General features: G+C 37.3%; 4 protein-coding genes across 7 annotated transcripts; 3 read left to right on the top strand and 1 right to left on the bottom strand.

Moving 5' to 3' along the window:
* The first annotated feature begins 80 nt into the window (after positions 1-80).
* LOC112193078 (GDSL esterase/lipase At1g54790) lies at positions 81-2,896 on the top strand. 3 transcript variants are annotated; one of them, XM_024333107.2, is made up of 6 exons: positions 81-509; positions 1,211-1,461; positions 1,548-1,748; positions 1,837-2,003; positions 2,085-2,355; positions 2,438-2,877. In XM_024333107.2, the coding sequence occupies exons 1-6, from the start codon at positions 250-252 to the stop codon at positions 2,704-2,706; spliced, it is 1,419 nt and encodes a 472-aa protein (XP_024188875.1). In that variant the 5' UTR covers positions 81-249; the 3' UTR covers positions 2,707-2,877. The 3 variants fall into 3 exon arrangements, with proteins under 3 accessions (XP_024188875.1, XP_024188870.1, XP_024188871.1); XM_024333102.2 differs by lacking the exon at positions 1,211-1,461 and having other exon boundaries at positions 103-484; positions 2,438-2,811; XM_024333103.2 differs by lacking the exon at positions 81-509 and having other exon boundaries at positions 1,037-1,461; positions 2,438-2,896.
* A 682-nt stretch (positions 2,897-3,578) lies between these two features.
* LOC112193018 (GDSL esterase/lipase At1g54790) lies at positions 3,579-5,879 on the top strand. Its single transcript, XM_024333019.2, has 5 exons — positions 3,579-3,909; positions 4,455-4,658; positions 4,798-4,964; positions 5,058-5,328; positions 5,423-5,879. Exons 1-5 carry the CDS (start codon positions 3,666-3,668, stop codon positions 5,698-5,700), a joined length of 1,164 nt encoding a protein of 387 aa, XP_024188787.1. The 5' UTR covers positions 3,579-3,665; the 3' UTR covers positions 5,701-5,879.
* LOC112193019 (UPF0603 protein At1g54780, chloroplastic) lies at positions 5,814-7,526 on the bottom strand. The gene is made up of 3 exons (XM_024333020.2): positions 6,975-7,526; positions 6,614-6,806; positions 5,814-6,247 (listed from the first exon to the last, which is right to left on the bottom strand). The coding sequence occupies exons 1-3, from the start codon at positions 7,401-7,403 to the stop codon at positions 6,000-6,002; spliced, it is 870 nt and encodes a 289-aa protein (XP_024188788.1). The 5' UTR covers positions 7,404-7,526; the 3' UTR covers positions 5,814-5,999.
* Positions 7,527-7,727: 201 nt separating this feature from the next.
* LOC112193020 lies at positions 7,728-11,123 on the top strand. Of its 2 annotated transcripts, none has more exons than XM_040516614.1 (7): positions 7,728-8,182; positions 8,684-8,763; positions 8,925-8,931; positions 9,755-9,812; positions 10,010-10,067; positions 10,277-10,349; positions 10,618-11,123. In XM_040516614.1, the coding sequence occupies exons 1-7, from the start codon at positions 7,850-7,852 to the stop codon at positions 10,708-10,710; spliced, it is 702 nt and encodes a 233-aa protein (XP_040372548.1). In that variant the 5' UTR covers positions 7,728-7,849; the 3' UTR covers positions 10,711-11,123. The 2 variants fall into 2 exon arrangements, with proteins under 2 accessions (XP_040372548.1, XP_024188789.1); XM_024333021.2 differs by having other exon boundaries at positions 7,737-8,182; positions 8,925-8,985.
* The last annotated feature ends 3,378 nt before the right edge of the window (positions 11,124-14,501 follow it).

Below are 14,501 nucleotides of genomic sequence, written 5' to 3'. Positions count from 1 at the left end.
AACTAAAGTTTTCTTTCTTTGGTAAGAAAAGCAAACTTTCTCTGTGCACACAAATTACTACTTCCAACCTTGGTACCATGGTATGATCTATACGGAATTTAGTGGTTGGTACTTGGTACATTAAGGTATGGGGTCAGTATTGGTATTTCCCGTATTGTTAATGCTTATATATAGTTCTGTGAGCTTGAGCTTTTATTATATTCAGTAGTTACAACTTTGATAAGATTGTAGTCGAGCCTTTATCCACCCATGGCTTCCAATACCATTCTCCAGATTGTCACCTTACTGTCCATATTTTTGCCTAATGCAAAGTCAGTTCAGTTCAACTATCCTGCCGTTTTCAACTTTGGTGATTCAAACTCCGACACAGGTGAACTTGCTGCTGGCCTTGGTTTCGAGCTCCCACCTCCATATGGACAGACTTACCCCAAGCTTTCACCAATTGGAAGGGCTTGTGATGGCCGTCTTATCGTAGACTTTCTAAGTAAATTTCTAACCATTACTCAAATGTTTCCTGTGTTATTACTTTTTTTACTCCATAACTTCTCAATGCACTACATGTTATGTTCACAACATTTAGGCATGATCTCAATTGTGCACATTTAGATTCATTCAAACTATGAAATTATGCATGCACAAGGATAACATGACAATCATGCCGTGGATGTACATGTAAGATTGTAAAGCGAGAGATCATAAATTCTACTTTTTTTATTACTATGCAATGTAATTTAATAATCGAAGCAATTTAAAATGGGTCGCTGTATATTATTATTTTATTTTTTATAAATAAACTTCAATAACAAATGAATTCAATAATTTCCACTACCTAATGACGAAGTCATAGATTCGAGTCATCATGAGAGTATGAGTGAAATCCTTTGATCCTCTTTTAAAAATGAAGAAGAAGAAAAAAATGAATTCAATCATTCAATTACTTAATGCAATCCAAAGATCTGAAAATGAGAAACACACCTTCATCTAAACAAGCCTTCTTGGTCTGATAGCGATATTTCGTTGTAACAGAGCAAAGATAAAAAAGATTTTTGTTTTTGGCGTTTCCGAATATGAAAGCAAACCAACAACTTATACAGGACTATGACCCCCACAGCTCACCAAACAAAAACTTATCATTAAAGGTTTCCCAATCTACACATCTTGCTGGTAGAGTTTCATATAAGTACAGAAATACACATCCCCAATAATTAAGATCCTGTCTTGCATTATTTGCCATGGCTGCCAAGACCTGCATTCTCCAAATCTCCATCTTCTTCCTATTACCTCTTGCCAATTCTATCCACTTCAAGTATCCAACTGTCTTCAACTTTGGTGACTCAAATTCCGACACCGGAAACCTTGTGTCCGCCGGCATTGAGACCCTTGCCCCTCCCAATGGCCAGAGCTACTTCAAAACCCCATCTGGCAGATACTGTGATGGCCGTCTCATCGTCGATTTTCTTAGTAATTCTGACACTTTTGTTTCCCATGGTTTTTCGATTTATGGTCTGTTTTTTGTTGCTTATCTAGTGTTTATGTAAATGCTGCAGTGGATGCAATGAACCTGCCATTTCTAAATGCCTACTTAGATTCAGTTGGAGTGCCGAGTTTCCAAAGAGGGTGTAACTTTGCTGCTGCAGGGTCTACTATACTTCCAGCTTCTCCAACATCTGTGAGCCCATTTTCATTTGCTGTCCAAGTCTCTCAGTTTCTTAGATTCAAAGCCAGGGTTCTTGAAATTCTAGCTAAAGGTATCATCTTCATCAATATTGTTAGTACTATGAAGCTTTCACTGCAAGAAAGATTTGGACACTTGTCTAACCATACTCTCCTTTTTAGGTAAGAAATTTGAAAAGTATCTTCCCACAGAAGATTTTTTTGGGAAGGGGCTTTATATGTTTGACATTGGCCAAAATGACATTGCTGGTGGATTTTACTCTAAGACATTAGAACAGATTCTCGCTTCAATTCCAACAATTCTGGCAGAATTCGAAACAGGAATAAAGGTCAGTCTAGTGATACTGAACAAGAATGACACATTTCTCTGCTTGCTTTATACAAATGTGGGTATCTTTTCGATTTTTCAGAGACTATATGATCAAGGGGCTAGGAACTTTTGGATACACAATACAGGTCCTGTGGGATGCTTGACTCAGAATGTTGCCAAATTCGGAACAGACCCCTCAAAGCTTGATGATCAAGGATGTGTTAGAGCACACAACCAAGCTGCCAAAACTTTTAACCTGCAGCTTCATGCTCTCACCAAAAAGTTGCAAGGCCAATATACTGATGCAAATGTCACATTTGTTGATATCTTCTCTATAAAATCTAACCTCATTGCAAACTATTCAAAAAATGGTTAGTCCACTTCAATACTTTACTAGTTTGACTGGCATTAACAATTAGGCGATTCTTGATTTTGTGTGAGCTTAATATGCAGGATTCGAACAACCTATTATGGCTTGCTGTGGATATGGAGGTCCACCTTTGAACTATGACAGTCAGATAAGCTGTGGGCAAACGAAGGTCTTGAATGGGAGCTCTGTCACAGCCAAAGGGTGCAGTGAAAGTAGTGCCTATGTTAGTTGGGATGGGATTCATTACACTGAGGCTGCAAATCAGTTTGTCTCATCACAGATACTCACCGGAATATATTCTGATCCACCCTTTTCAGACCAAATGCCTTTCCTTCTGGACCTCAAGTTCTGATGCTCCTTTGTGCTTTATTATTGACTATGTCACCTGTGCTGTGTAGCAGTAATGCTAAGCTATTAACATTTGAATGTCAATGTTTGAACGCCGCGTCAACTACCACATCGTTTCGTTTAATTATGGCACGAGAAAATGTGATATCTTCAAAATACTAACTAAATTCAACATCACCTGGGATCCTCACGAATTTGGATTTCTTCTTCCTTGTGTTTCCCACTTGCATCATCTTGTGATCCTATGTAGTCTTCAATCTAGCTTTCAGTCTCTCAAAAATCTGCTCAGAGATACTTTACTGGACTTAATTTTTTAACTGGGCTCCGGGTACCACTTTGCAATGTCAACTCTTTTGACCAACCCATGGTGCCCAACGTAAAAGAAGCTCTACTATGTCACTAAAACTTCCAACCCGATTAAGTTTGCCTTGGACAAACAAATCCCTATTTGGTTGCGTCATCATATCGCAAATGGTATCGGAATTACACCTGCACGAATTATTGAGTACCTATATAGAGTTCAACCGATGTTGATTGAACATGTCTCCACTCTCCGCTCTCTATCACACAGTTGATACCTCTGTCCAGTCTCCGCTACACATATGGTTTTTTAGTGCTATCGGATTTTCAACATTCAAGTTATGATTGATTAGAAAACAAAAATAGATGGTGAAATTTTTGGTTACACGTTTGAATCCCATTTAAGGTGGCTACAGTCAATCACCAACCAGCTCCAAGCACCTAACTTCCATTTCTTTCAAAATTCACTGAACACAAGAGGATGGAAATTTCTATCCACAAATCTACACAAAGGACACAATGTTGTCACGTGCAGCTTAATTGTAGAGTCACGTGTTTCATGAACTATTGGAAAATCTAACTCAGCCGGCTGTGTAACAGAACCACTTTAGATATCGACAATTACAAACCAGTTCGATTTGATTGGTCTTCACACTTTCATCCATGGCTGCCAAGAATCTCAATGCTTTTCGTATTCTCACCTTACTCTGCTTCGTTCTTTTACGTTTTGCAAACTCACTGAACTATCCCGCCGTTTTCAACTTTGGTGATTCGAACTCCGACACCGGCGAGCTGACCGCCGGCGTAGGTTTCCGGCTTCCTCATCCTTATGGAAAGCTTTACTTCAATGCTTCGTTGTCATCGGGTGGGAGGTTTTCCGATGGCCGTCTCATCATAGATTTTCTCAGTACGTAAACTTATCCAACAGTATTGTTGAATGTTTTTAACTTTTACTCCATGCAGTAACTCCTTAGATACTTTTACCTTGATTGCAGTCCTATGTGCTCAAGTAAATTTCTCACCACTACTCAATGCTATGGAAAGACCGAAAGAACAACGGAGAATAGTGTTTCTGACTTTCTAGTGATTTGATCCATGTGTTTTGGTTTTTTTTTGTCCGGAATTTTAAATTTTTTTATTTTGGTCTTGGTGTATGAAAATATTTGTAACGTACGTATGTACCATAATTAGAGTCTAGTAAATCCTTCAGGACTGAAAATTAAATTGTCTTGGAATATCAAGGACCCTCTTAATGGACAGATTTATTTCAAACCCATTTTGGGGATACACTGATTGTAATCTCAATGCTAGATCTGTAGATCATCAATTTTCTTAGTAAGCTCCCATGTTAATTTGTTAAATATCTTGTTTTACTTGTACATCTTTGTGAGTTATGATGGCTGCTGTGACAATGTATGTACTTATTTGTTCAGAGAATGTTGTTGCTTGCAGTGGGTGCAATGAACCTTCCATTTCTAAATCCCTATTTAGATTCAGTTGGAATGCCAAGTTTCCGAAATGGGTGCAATTTTGCTGCTGGAGGGGCTACTACACATCCAGCAACTGCATCATCTGTCTGCCCTTTTTCATTTGGGGTTCAGGTCTCTCAGTTTTCGCGATTCAAATCCAGGGCTCTTCAATTGCTAGCTGCTAAAGGTATAGTCATGAACTTTCTTGAGTACTAGAGCTTTGTTCTTTGAAAAGAAGAAAACCTCATTTCACTCGATGCATATATATTGTGTGCAGCAAAATACTAGCATGCAATATTTTGAAATAACTTTCCCTTTTGTTCTAGGTAAAAAACTTGAAAATTATCTACCCTCGGAAGATTCCTTTCAGAAGGGGCTTTACGTGTTTGATATAGGCCAAAATGATCTTGCTGGTGCATTTTATTCTAAAACACTGGATCAGATTCTTGCTTTTATTCCAACAATTTTGGCACAGTTTGAATCAGGAATAAAGGTCAGTTCAGCAACATTAAACAATGAAGACATGTTTCAATGTTAAATTCTGAAGTAAGAATACTGAAGATTCCTTCTTTGCTTTTTTCTTCAGAGATTATATGATCAAGGTGCTAGGAACTTTTGGGTACACAACACAGGTCCTCTGGGGTGCTTGACTCAGAACGTGGCCACATTTGGAACCAACCCATCAAAGCTTGATGAGCATGGATGTGTTAGCGCACACAACCAAGCAGCTAAAACTTTCAACCTGCAGCTTCATGATCTCAGTAAAAAGTTGCAAGGCCAATACTCTGATGCACGTGTCTCATATGTTGATATCTTCTCTATAAAATATGACCTTATTGCAAATTATTCTCGATACGGTTGGTACATCTTTGCTCCTTAATTCTATGACTTTGCCTCTGCACTTGGCTGTTACAGTTTACCTAATTGATTGTGAATGAATGTATTCTGCAGGGTTTCAGCAACCTATTATGGCTTGCTGTGGGTATGGAGGTACACCTTTGAACTATGACAGTCGGGTTTCTTGTGGATCAACAAGGGTCTTGAATGGCACGTCTGTCACATCCAAAGGGTGTAGCAATAGTGCTGTGTACGTTAATTGGGATGGAATTCATTACACAGAAGCTGCAAATCAATTTGTCTCATCAAAGATACTCACCGGAAAGTATTCTGATCCTCCTTTGCCGAACAACATTTCTTTCCTCTCAAGTTTTAAAACCCCAAGGTGGTGATTTTTGAATTGTTCTAATCTTGTTTTTCCACCTATTTGAGCATTCATATGTACTCAACCAAGCCTTAATCCCAACACACAGTAAAACGATGCAGATAGCTGAATTTAGTCTTATAGTCTGAAGTAGAACTTAATTCCATTACATACTTTACAATTATTGACAAAAACTCTGTTCTCCTCTGTCTGCAAGTTTCATCAACCGCTCGAATATGATCGGTTCTATAACTGCATGTTATACATGTTCTTGTGAAACTCATCACAAATAATTCAAAGATGAATCTAACTACAGAGATTCCACCCTTACTTCCTAGAGACATAAGCATAGTATTGTGCCATGGGAACAACAAAGGCAATCACTAACAATCCTCCAACTACAAGAGTGAACTGTCCTCGTTTCTCTTCTGTCTCTTCCTTGGTTTTGAAGTTGGATTCACGCTTGTTTTCGTTAAGCTTTGGTCCACCAGGATCTGGAAGTCCATCAATGGCAGCGACTATCCGTTTTGCGCTACTGTAAATAGCTTCATTGTACTTCTCCTCAGTAGCCAAGACTGCAATCAGAAATTCAAAAATCCCATTACCCTAGTTAGCTACGAACTCTAAAAGAATAACAAGACAATGGCTTATGATGCAAGTAACTGTGCAATCTGTACTCCTTGAGATAAATGTTGGGTAAATCTTAGGACTTCTTTAGTACAAACAAGGACTAATATGCCGCTTCTGTAAAATAGTACGACATTACCACCCTACATTTTTCTCACTAAATTTACTCTCAATTTTCTCATACATCTGCAATTCTCATTTGAACATCAATGTGGTTTGACTCGTGCATACTCATAAGCATAAATTGGTTCCCAAAAAAGTATTAGAATCCAAAAATTGTTGCTTGAAGAATGTGAAGTGAAGGCATAGTTTACCAGGAAGGTTCTCTGATACAGTTGCATCAAGGACACCTTCTCCCACAGCTTGAACAAATGCAGGTCCACCTGTGATTGCTCCTTCTTTTTGACTGGTGACAAGGACAACAATGCCCTTGTTGTTGCCCTCCTCAACTGAAGGGTACCACTTCTCTAAAACTTGGTCAGCATACTCAAAAGCATCAGCTTTGCTCTGCAACCAAATCAAACCAATGCTCACTACCAAAACCTCAAACCTTTTCAATTCTTCAATCTTTGTTCCCATTGTTAGAACTAAGATATGATCAAAAGGGTGTTACATAAAAGTTACAAAATTTACAAAATTCTTATAATGAACTATATCAAATAGAAAGAAACTTACAGTGAGCTTTCTGACAGTGATGAAATTGATGTGGAAGTTCTTCCTATCTTCCAAGTCTTGTAACAATCGCTTCACATCAGATTTGGTCACCCGGCTAAGCACACCTGCATCATCAACAACATAGGAGCCTTTGGGTGGCCCCTCATTGATCACATCAAACTCAGAAGCTAGTGCATTGCCACTAGTCAAGACTGGGGAAAAGCTTAGAGCCAACGAAAGTGCAAGAGCAGCTAGTCCTTGTTGAGCATGAGAAAACCAGCTTGTGGGTATTATTGGTGAAGATGCTTTAATGGATTGGACAGAGTGCTTTTTGAGGCTTGAATTGATGATGGGTTTTGTGAGGAACAGGGACTTTGAATTGGGTGGGAGAGAGGAGAGTTTTGGGTTGAAGAGCGGAGAGAGTGAGGGAGAAGAAAGAATGGTTTCCATGGGAGAGAGAGCAGAGTATTAGCAATGGTGAATCATGAGAGAAAGAAGAGAGCTGTGAACTTGTGATTTTGTATATGTTGTTCCTGGTTTTTTGGGTGGTTTGGATTTGTTTAATTTTGGATTTTGGTTGGTTGAATTTGAATACGGATAATGTGTAGGCTCAGTCTCCCTTATAGTTGGGATATGCTGCATCCAAGAACAAGGGTAAAAGTGGGACTTTAAAAATGAAATCAGACCCACATATGCCAACAAGGCTAGTATATAGCATATACACTGAAAGAGTGGAAGAATTTCAGTTTAAAAGACTAAAAAGACCCTTTTGGTGTATCCAAATACCTAAAGCTAACCTCTTTCCCAATCCTGACATACAAAAACCCCAGGTTGTGTGTCCCCACATTATCTCCCTCCAAATTTTCAACAGCCATGAATACAATCCTCATTCTCTCATGGCCATTCTTCTCCTCTCCCTCCCTCCCAACCCACTAAACCCTAAACCCAAAATCGCCAACCCCACAACCCCAAAGCTTACTTCAAAGCTCACCATCACCAACAACACACCCATCTCCAAAAGAGACTTAATCCTCAAGACCACTTCCATCTTTCTCATTTCTTTGATCCCTCAGCAATACCCAACTGCCCATTCTTCAACAGAAGAAGCTTCACCTCCTCCAAAATCGATTCTTTCCGGCATTGCCAACACCAAAAGCTGGTTCCAGTTCTATGGTGATGGGTTTTCCATTAGGGTCCCTCCTCAGTTTGAGGACATTATGGAGCCTGAGGTAACCTTGATGAACATATAAATTCTAATAGCTCACTCTTGTATCAGTTTTATTGTTTTTTATTGTCAAAGAATTGGTTGGGTATTGCATTAGTTGTAGAGGGGTTTCATCCTTCATTGTTAATTATGATTGTGGGATATACATAGATGCTTCATTTCTCTGTAGGTTTCTTATTGGTAACTTTACTGCCTTTTAATGGTAAATGTAAAGCCTTGTTCTCATTGTTGACCTACTTGGTTACTTTTGGGGTTACTTTTGGGGTATTTTTTGCTCTTGACTGTTGGACCTCAGTAAGATGATTATGTTGAAAAAGTTAGGAACTTTCTATTTGTAAAAACACTAGTTTCTGACATCAGAAGGTTCAGATATAGATACTCCAGAATTCATTTTTGTTTCTTCAAGTTCAGTTTTTGCTTGAGAGAATGCTAGAATTTGGTAAATAACTTATATCATAGCATTTATACACACTTTAATTGGCTGCACTGTTTGTTTGAACTGTAGGATTACAATGCTGGATTGTCCCTTTATGGAGATAAGGCAAAGCCCAAGATCTTTTCGGCACGTTTTGCATCTTCTGATGGGTATGCCCTTTATCTCAATATGGTCTCAGTTTACATCTTTAATTCTTTTTCAACCAACTGTTTAGAATGCTTCTTTGGTTGTTAAGTACCGTTTGTGATTATGCGATTGGCACTCTATGTCATTGTCGGTTGATTTTTCTCCTTGTTATTGACTGATGCAGATCTGAGGTAGTGAATGTTGTTATTAAACCTTCCAATCAGTTCAAGATCACCTTTTTAGAGGTTTGTAGTGACAGTCATTATCTTTTGATATTATTTGTGATGAACTCAATTATACATATTATACAGTAGTGAACTAATGATATTATTAGTAGACTACCTCAGTGGTGAGAACATGTAATTCACGGTAACACTCTGTAGTGATGACTGGTAATTTATTTTCCTAGAGTCATTGGATGCTGTATATACCAAGCTACCAGCTATTGAGGAGTCAATGTCATAGTGACTGATACACTTTATAACATGTTGGGGGAAATCAGTAGTTGCTCATGTTTTTTTGTGTTCAATTGTGTGTGTGTGTGTGTGACTTAACAATCATACTGCTTTAATTTGGTGGTGATTATGCTTTTTCTCTCTTCTTGCTCTTTCTTCTGAATTCCTTGTTTTGTGGAAACTATGCTGGTTAAGTTGGTGGCTGGCCTTATTCAGGGAATTACTGTTGGACAGTTACGTCTTTTACTGTTCTTTCTGTTAGGAAAATGATTAATCGGGAGGTGTTGAGCTTCTGTTGTTCTGTTCTATGGATTTGGTAGGCAGTTTTTCTTTTCTTTGGTTTTTAGAGTTAGCTTCTCTGCTGTAATATTCAACAGATGTTGGCTTCTTGAAATATAAACTTTGCAATATGTATTATCTTGGAGTGAAGTCACTACATTGTCAATGACTGATCAGCTTTGAAGCATTTATCTTGCATTATGCAATCAGAAATTTGTACTGTTTCTAAATTGCTTGAAAGTACGATGACAATTTATCTAATATATACTAACTTTGACAGGCCAAAGACATAACAGATTTAGGCTCCTTGAAGGAGGTGGCAAAAATCTTCGTTCCATGTAATGAGTGGTTTCTGTTTTCTCAATTTCTCTGATTCTGTAAAAGTAGAAATTAATCTTGCTAGAAGCATTATATAAAATTACACTTCCTTTGCCCTTTCAACTAGTTTCTGGGAACAGAGGCCTCTACTTTGCTTCTTTCCTTATCCTCCTTCAGCTATATCTGTTATTGATTCTTGATCTTAAATCAATGACAGTTGGGTCAACTTTATACTCTGCCCGAACACTGAAAATAAAGGAAGAAGAAGGTTTTAGGTGAGTTCAATCTCATTCTCTCCCAATAAAGAAGCCATGCCTTTTATTTTATCAATCAAACTGCCTTCATTCCTTCATTCCCTACGTCGTTTTAAATCCCACAAATGCACACTCCGTGTAATAGTATGCCTCTTTTGGGCACCTTTTACAAGTTGTATTTGCCATATCTATACTGATGTGTGCTACTCCGATGTTTTGGTATGTTACAGGACCTATTATTTCTACGAGTTTGGTAGAGAAGGACAACATGCAGCACTAGTAGCTGCTGTTAGCAGCGGAAGGGTTCGTTATTACACTCTCAAAACACTTATTACTTGCCAAGAACTTTGAAATGATAATATTTTATTTTTCTCAATAGTCTGTGATGAGCAAATATATAGCAGACTTAGATTCACAATGAATCTTTATTGAGTATCCTGTGCTGAAGCAGCCAAGTCATACTTCAAAATCTCACCTTTAAACTTGAATATTGACATGTGACAATTCGATTTTATGACTTTGTCTATTTCTGTTTCATCAAGTTAACCCTTTTTCCCTATTTCTGTTGTAGACATACATTGCTGGAGCAACAGCCCCACAGTCCAAGTGGGATGAGGACGGCGTGAAGCTTCGTTCCGCTGCTATATCAATGACTGTTTTATAGTGTCTCTTAAGCAGGCTGAAAGGCGGGTTGCAGCTTAAAATTTTGAGCGGTATACAATTCTAGAGTCCGCGGTATGGTTTAAAACCAACTCCCATGTTAGACGGATAGCTTGAATTTCAAATTCAGTTGAGAACCTTATATCATTGTTCAGAACTTCAGATTTGTACGAGGGCATTCCTTGTCGAATTCGATAGAAAAGCAGACTTAAGAAGAATCAATGTCTGCGCACATAAAATACGTCTAGAAATTTTTTCTTCAATGGAAAGTTTTGGATGGAGGAGATGCATTCAGAGCCATATTTGGTGAATGAATGAAATAAAATTACAGTGCCATCTACAATGTCATGTTGATCATTCCATTACTTTTTGTATCCATGTTTATTAGATAAGGAATAGATTTTATATCGAGTTAAATCCGCTCCAACCTAGCAGCTATTTTGAAAAATATGTTGGTGATTGCAACATCATGATGATATATAACATGGGATATGCTGTATCTATTTGTAGACCTTAACAAAAACAAGTGTTAGAACTTAGAAGTCTCGAACAGGAAAGATACGCAACTTTTCAGATATGGAAAGATCAAGTTCATTTATTTTAATTTGTTTGGCCAGATTATGTCCGTGTCATGTGCAACAAACCTTGCTGTGTTTCTCTGTATTTATATAGTGAACACATGGATATAAGTGGCTGGCCACAACTGAAAGTAGGTTTACGTTTTCAGATCTGATCGATAACCAATTCGAATGATCTCGTATCATAGCTCTCACTTATTATATAGTAAATAAACTGATTTGGAATGAAACTTATTTAGACACGATTGTTTTCTAATTCGTAGTCTACCAACAGGGCATACGAGCTTTTATTTAGCCAAAGAAACAAAGGGTTGTGTTTTTAACCTAAACTAGTCATCTTCGTGATAAGGACAAATCTATACTATTATTGAGAAAAAATGCTTTGTTAGCCAAAACTGATTTTTTTTTTCACCTTTTCAACCCTCAAAGATTAAAATATCATGAATAACATCTTATTCATCCGGGAGGACCGGGACAACAGTGTCAATACATAATAAAAAAAATAAAAAACTAATTAAAAATATTTCGTAAAACTACCCACTCTAAACATAACTACCCACTACTCCCACACCCATCGGAACATCGGCACATCGGGTGTAGTCAATTTCTAGTTTAAATAAGCAAATGTTATAAGCATAAACCAATTCCACTTAATTGACCAGCACTACTTAATTGACCAGCACTAATGCAAATCCAAATCCAAATCCCACGACTCAGCTTCTAATAAATTATTGAATAATCTTCGACAAGAAACTTGTAGTATTAAAATAAGAAAAAAACTGATCAAACCACGTTCGATCGAGCTGATCGATAGTTAAGAAATGTTTGTTATTTGTAGTTGTAGAGCATGTTCTTTCCTCTGAAACCCACAAATTGATCCTTCTAATTAATTAATATCAAAGATTGCAGAGGTGTGATGAGGTAGATATATAACTAGTGGAGATATGATGATCAGGGGGCACCAGTTTATATACATCAGGTGGAGGTATGATATGTTCATGCATAGATTGCAGAGGCAGATAACTTGATAGTGATTAATTAGGTAGAGGCAACGTTCTAGGTAATTACGCATCCATGCAATTTGTGCTCCTTGATTAAGTAGTCTCCATCATCCAGATGTAAATCCATATATAAACAGCTGATGAAATAACTGCAACTACGGTAGGTACTAATGCTTGTTTTTATCTAGTGTGAGAGTCCAGCAAGCAACAAATTATAAGTTTGAAAAAGATCATGCAAAGAGATGATAGATAACCTTAGATAGACGCAATGTAATAATCGTATCACGTATGGTAGTATCTATCTTACTATCTTATAGAAGTGTAGTTCTTGGTTGGCCAAAAGGAACTTTCATCATTTAGAGATATAAAATATTAATCTTACATTCTTACTAATTGAGCCCAAAGGGACTGACTAAGAAGACATCTCCAATAATTTTATCTAAAGTTCTCTTTCTTTTTAAAGTTAAAAAATATTTGCTGCTAGCTCCAACAATATTAATTAAAATTGGCTATATTTGATAAATTATTTTATTTTTGATGATTAATAATACAAAATTAGTTATTAATTGCAATTGCGCATTAAAAAAATAATTAATTACATGTCATAATTATATTAGCTATTGACTTTACTTATGCTCTCATTTTTTGGTATATGAATAGGAGAAACCATTAACTAGAGTGGAAAAACCTTCATACTTTTGATAAAAATATCGTGTAGAAAAATTGTTAGAGATCGCTCTAAAATATGAAATTAGTATACCAAATTATCACCTACAGACAAAGATAAAAGGAATCAGTATAGCCACTAAAACTAATTAGACAAAGATGAAAGGAATCAGTATAGCCACTAACACTAATTAGGGTGAAGATGAGGTTTTGACTTGTAACAATTGTGGCAATTATTGTGACTTATATGAGACTTTGTTCATGAGTACTTATATATAATTTCTTTAATTAACTCGATAATATAGTAAAAACTCAAAAGTAATCTTGAAAGTGAAGGAAATGGTTGTCACAAGGGGACAAACAAATACTCGAAGAAGGATCTTGATGTTCCCAGGCTCACAGCTTTGTTGCGAGATTAATTTAAAGAGATGTGTCCCTATTTTTTGTTTTTTTTTTTTTGGTTTGAGATCCATCATAATCAATCAACCCCATGTACATGTTTGTTTGAACAACTGAAGCTTGGAATTTATGTAAGATCCAATCGAGGAAGGACCGCCTCAGACTCTCCCAAATCTGGCACCTTTGAACATACTATATGCGCTGCAGAGAGTGCTCCCAAAGCCATGTTAGTCTGTGTGAAGATTCAGGGTTTTGAGTTTGAGGATCCCAATTAAGTCGATAATTGGTCTCCATTATAGTACGTATTCGATCATTATTGCACATGCATGTTTAATTCTCCGGTCTGTTGCCTTTCTCGATCTGTGAAGCTGGGGTTCTCGAAGGTGACATAACAATAACATAAACAATGTACGTGTTCTAACTTCTCTTAATTAGTTTTGACTAACTGTCACCAACTTCTCACGTGAATCATGAATATTATTGGCTTTAATATATTGCATAGTTGTTAAAATATACCGTAAATGTGATAATAATTGTCAATTTACTCCGTCAATTTGTAATTGTGAAAATTAACCCTCTAAACTTAGCAAAAACTGTCGATTTACAACTCCTAAGTCAAACTCGACAAACGCATGGCTTGTTCTTGGTCTGGATCGATGCTTTGGATCTCTGTTCCTGTTCGACAACCGTGGCTTCTTCCTGGTTCTGATGGTTGAGGAAATGATGTTGTTGTGAGGGATCTTATCCCTTTGGTTGTTGGTTCTCTTTTGATTTGTGAATTGGGAGTTGAATGGCATCAGTTCATCATTACCAAATTTATGGTTGTTCTGTTTACCTACTTCGGCGAAGGGTCGTGGTTGGCAGAGCGGTTTGGACGGCAATTGCTAGGGTTTCAGTAGTGGGCTAGGCCTCTTATTGGGTCTATGGCTTTATGCTTTAGTTTTTATTGTTTTAAGGATTAATTTCCCGATACTGGCTCTTTTGGAGCCCAGGAGGATTAATTTCCTTTCTAGTTCCTGTCTGTTTGGGACTGTCCAACAGACTCGTTAAGTGTTTTTTTTATCAACCCATTTGGCTAGCTTTGGGGCAGCTTAATTGATTCCCTTGTCCAAAAAAAAAAAATCGAACTCAACATTTTTAATCCAAATATG

The sequence above is a fragment of the Rosa chinensis genome, chromosome 3, assembly GCF_002994745.2.
Source record: "Rosa chinensis cultivar Old Blush chromosome 3, RchiOBHm-V2, whole genome shotgun sequence".
Taxonomy (NCBI): Eukaryota; Viridiplantae; Streptophyta; class Magnoliopsida; order Rosales; family Rosaceae; genus Rosa; species Rosa chinensis.
This window is presented reverse-complemented; position numbering and strand designations above follow the sequence as displayed.

Coding starts and splice junctions, on each gene's coding strand:
- LOC112193078 (XM_024333107.2), top strand. CDS start 250: ATGGCTTCCAATACCATTCTCCAGATTGTCACCTTACTGTCCATATTT. Junction 1,462..1,547: donor TCTCATCGTCGATTTTCTTA/GTAATTCTGACA, acceptor TAAATGCTGCAG/TGGATGCAATGAACCTGCCA. Junction 2,356..2,437: donor TGCAAACTATTCAAAAAATG/GTTAGTCCACTT, acceptor CTTAATATGCAG/GATTCGAACAACCTATTATG.
- LOC112193018 (XM_024333019.2), top strand. CDS start 3,666: ATGGCTGCCAAGAATCTCAATGCTTTTCGTATTCTCACCTTACTCTGC. Junction 3,910..4,454: donor TCTCATCATAGATTTTCTCA/GTACGTAAACTT, acceptor TGTTGCTTGCAG/TGGGTGCAATGAACCTTCCA. Junction 4,965..5,057: donor AGTTTGAATCAGGAATAAAG/GTCAGTTCAGCA, acceptor TTTTTTCTTCAG/AGATTATATGATCAAGGTGC.
- LOC112193019 (XM_024333020.2), bottom strand. CDS start 7,403: ATGGAAACCATTCTTTCTTCTCCCTCACTCTCTCCGCTCTTCAACCCA. Junction 6,807..6,974: donor TCACTGTCAGAAAGCTCACT/GTAAGTTTCTTT, acceptor ATTTGGTTGCAG/AGCAAAGCTGATGCTTTTGA. Junction 6,248..6,613: donor TGTATCAGAGAACCTTCCTG/GTAAACTATGCC, acceptor TTCTGATTGCAG/TCTTGGCTACTGAGGAGAAG.
- LOC112193020 (XM_024333021.2), top strand. CDS start 7,850: ATGGCCATTCTTCTCCTCTCCCTCCCTCCCAACCCACTAAACCCTAAA. Junction 8,183..8,683: donor AGGACATTATGGAGCCTGAG/GTAACCTTGATG, acceptor TTTGAACTGTAG/GATTACAATGCTGGATTGTC. Junction 9,813..10,009: donor GGCAAAAATCTTCGTTCCAT/GTAATGAGTGGT, acceptor AATCAATGACAG/TTGGGTCAACTTTATACTCT.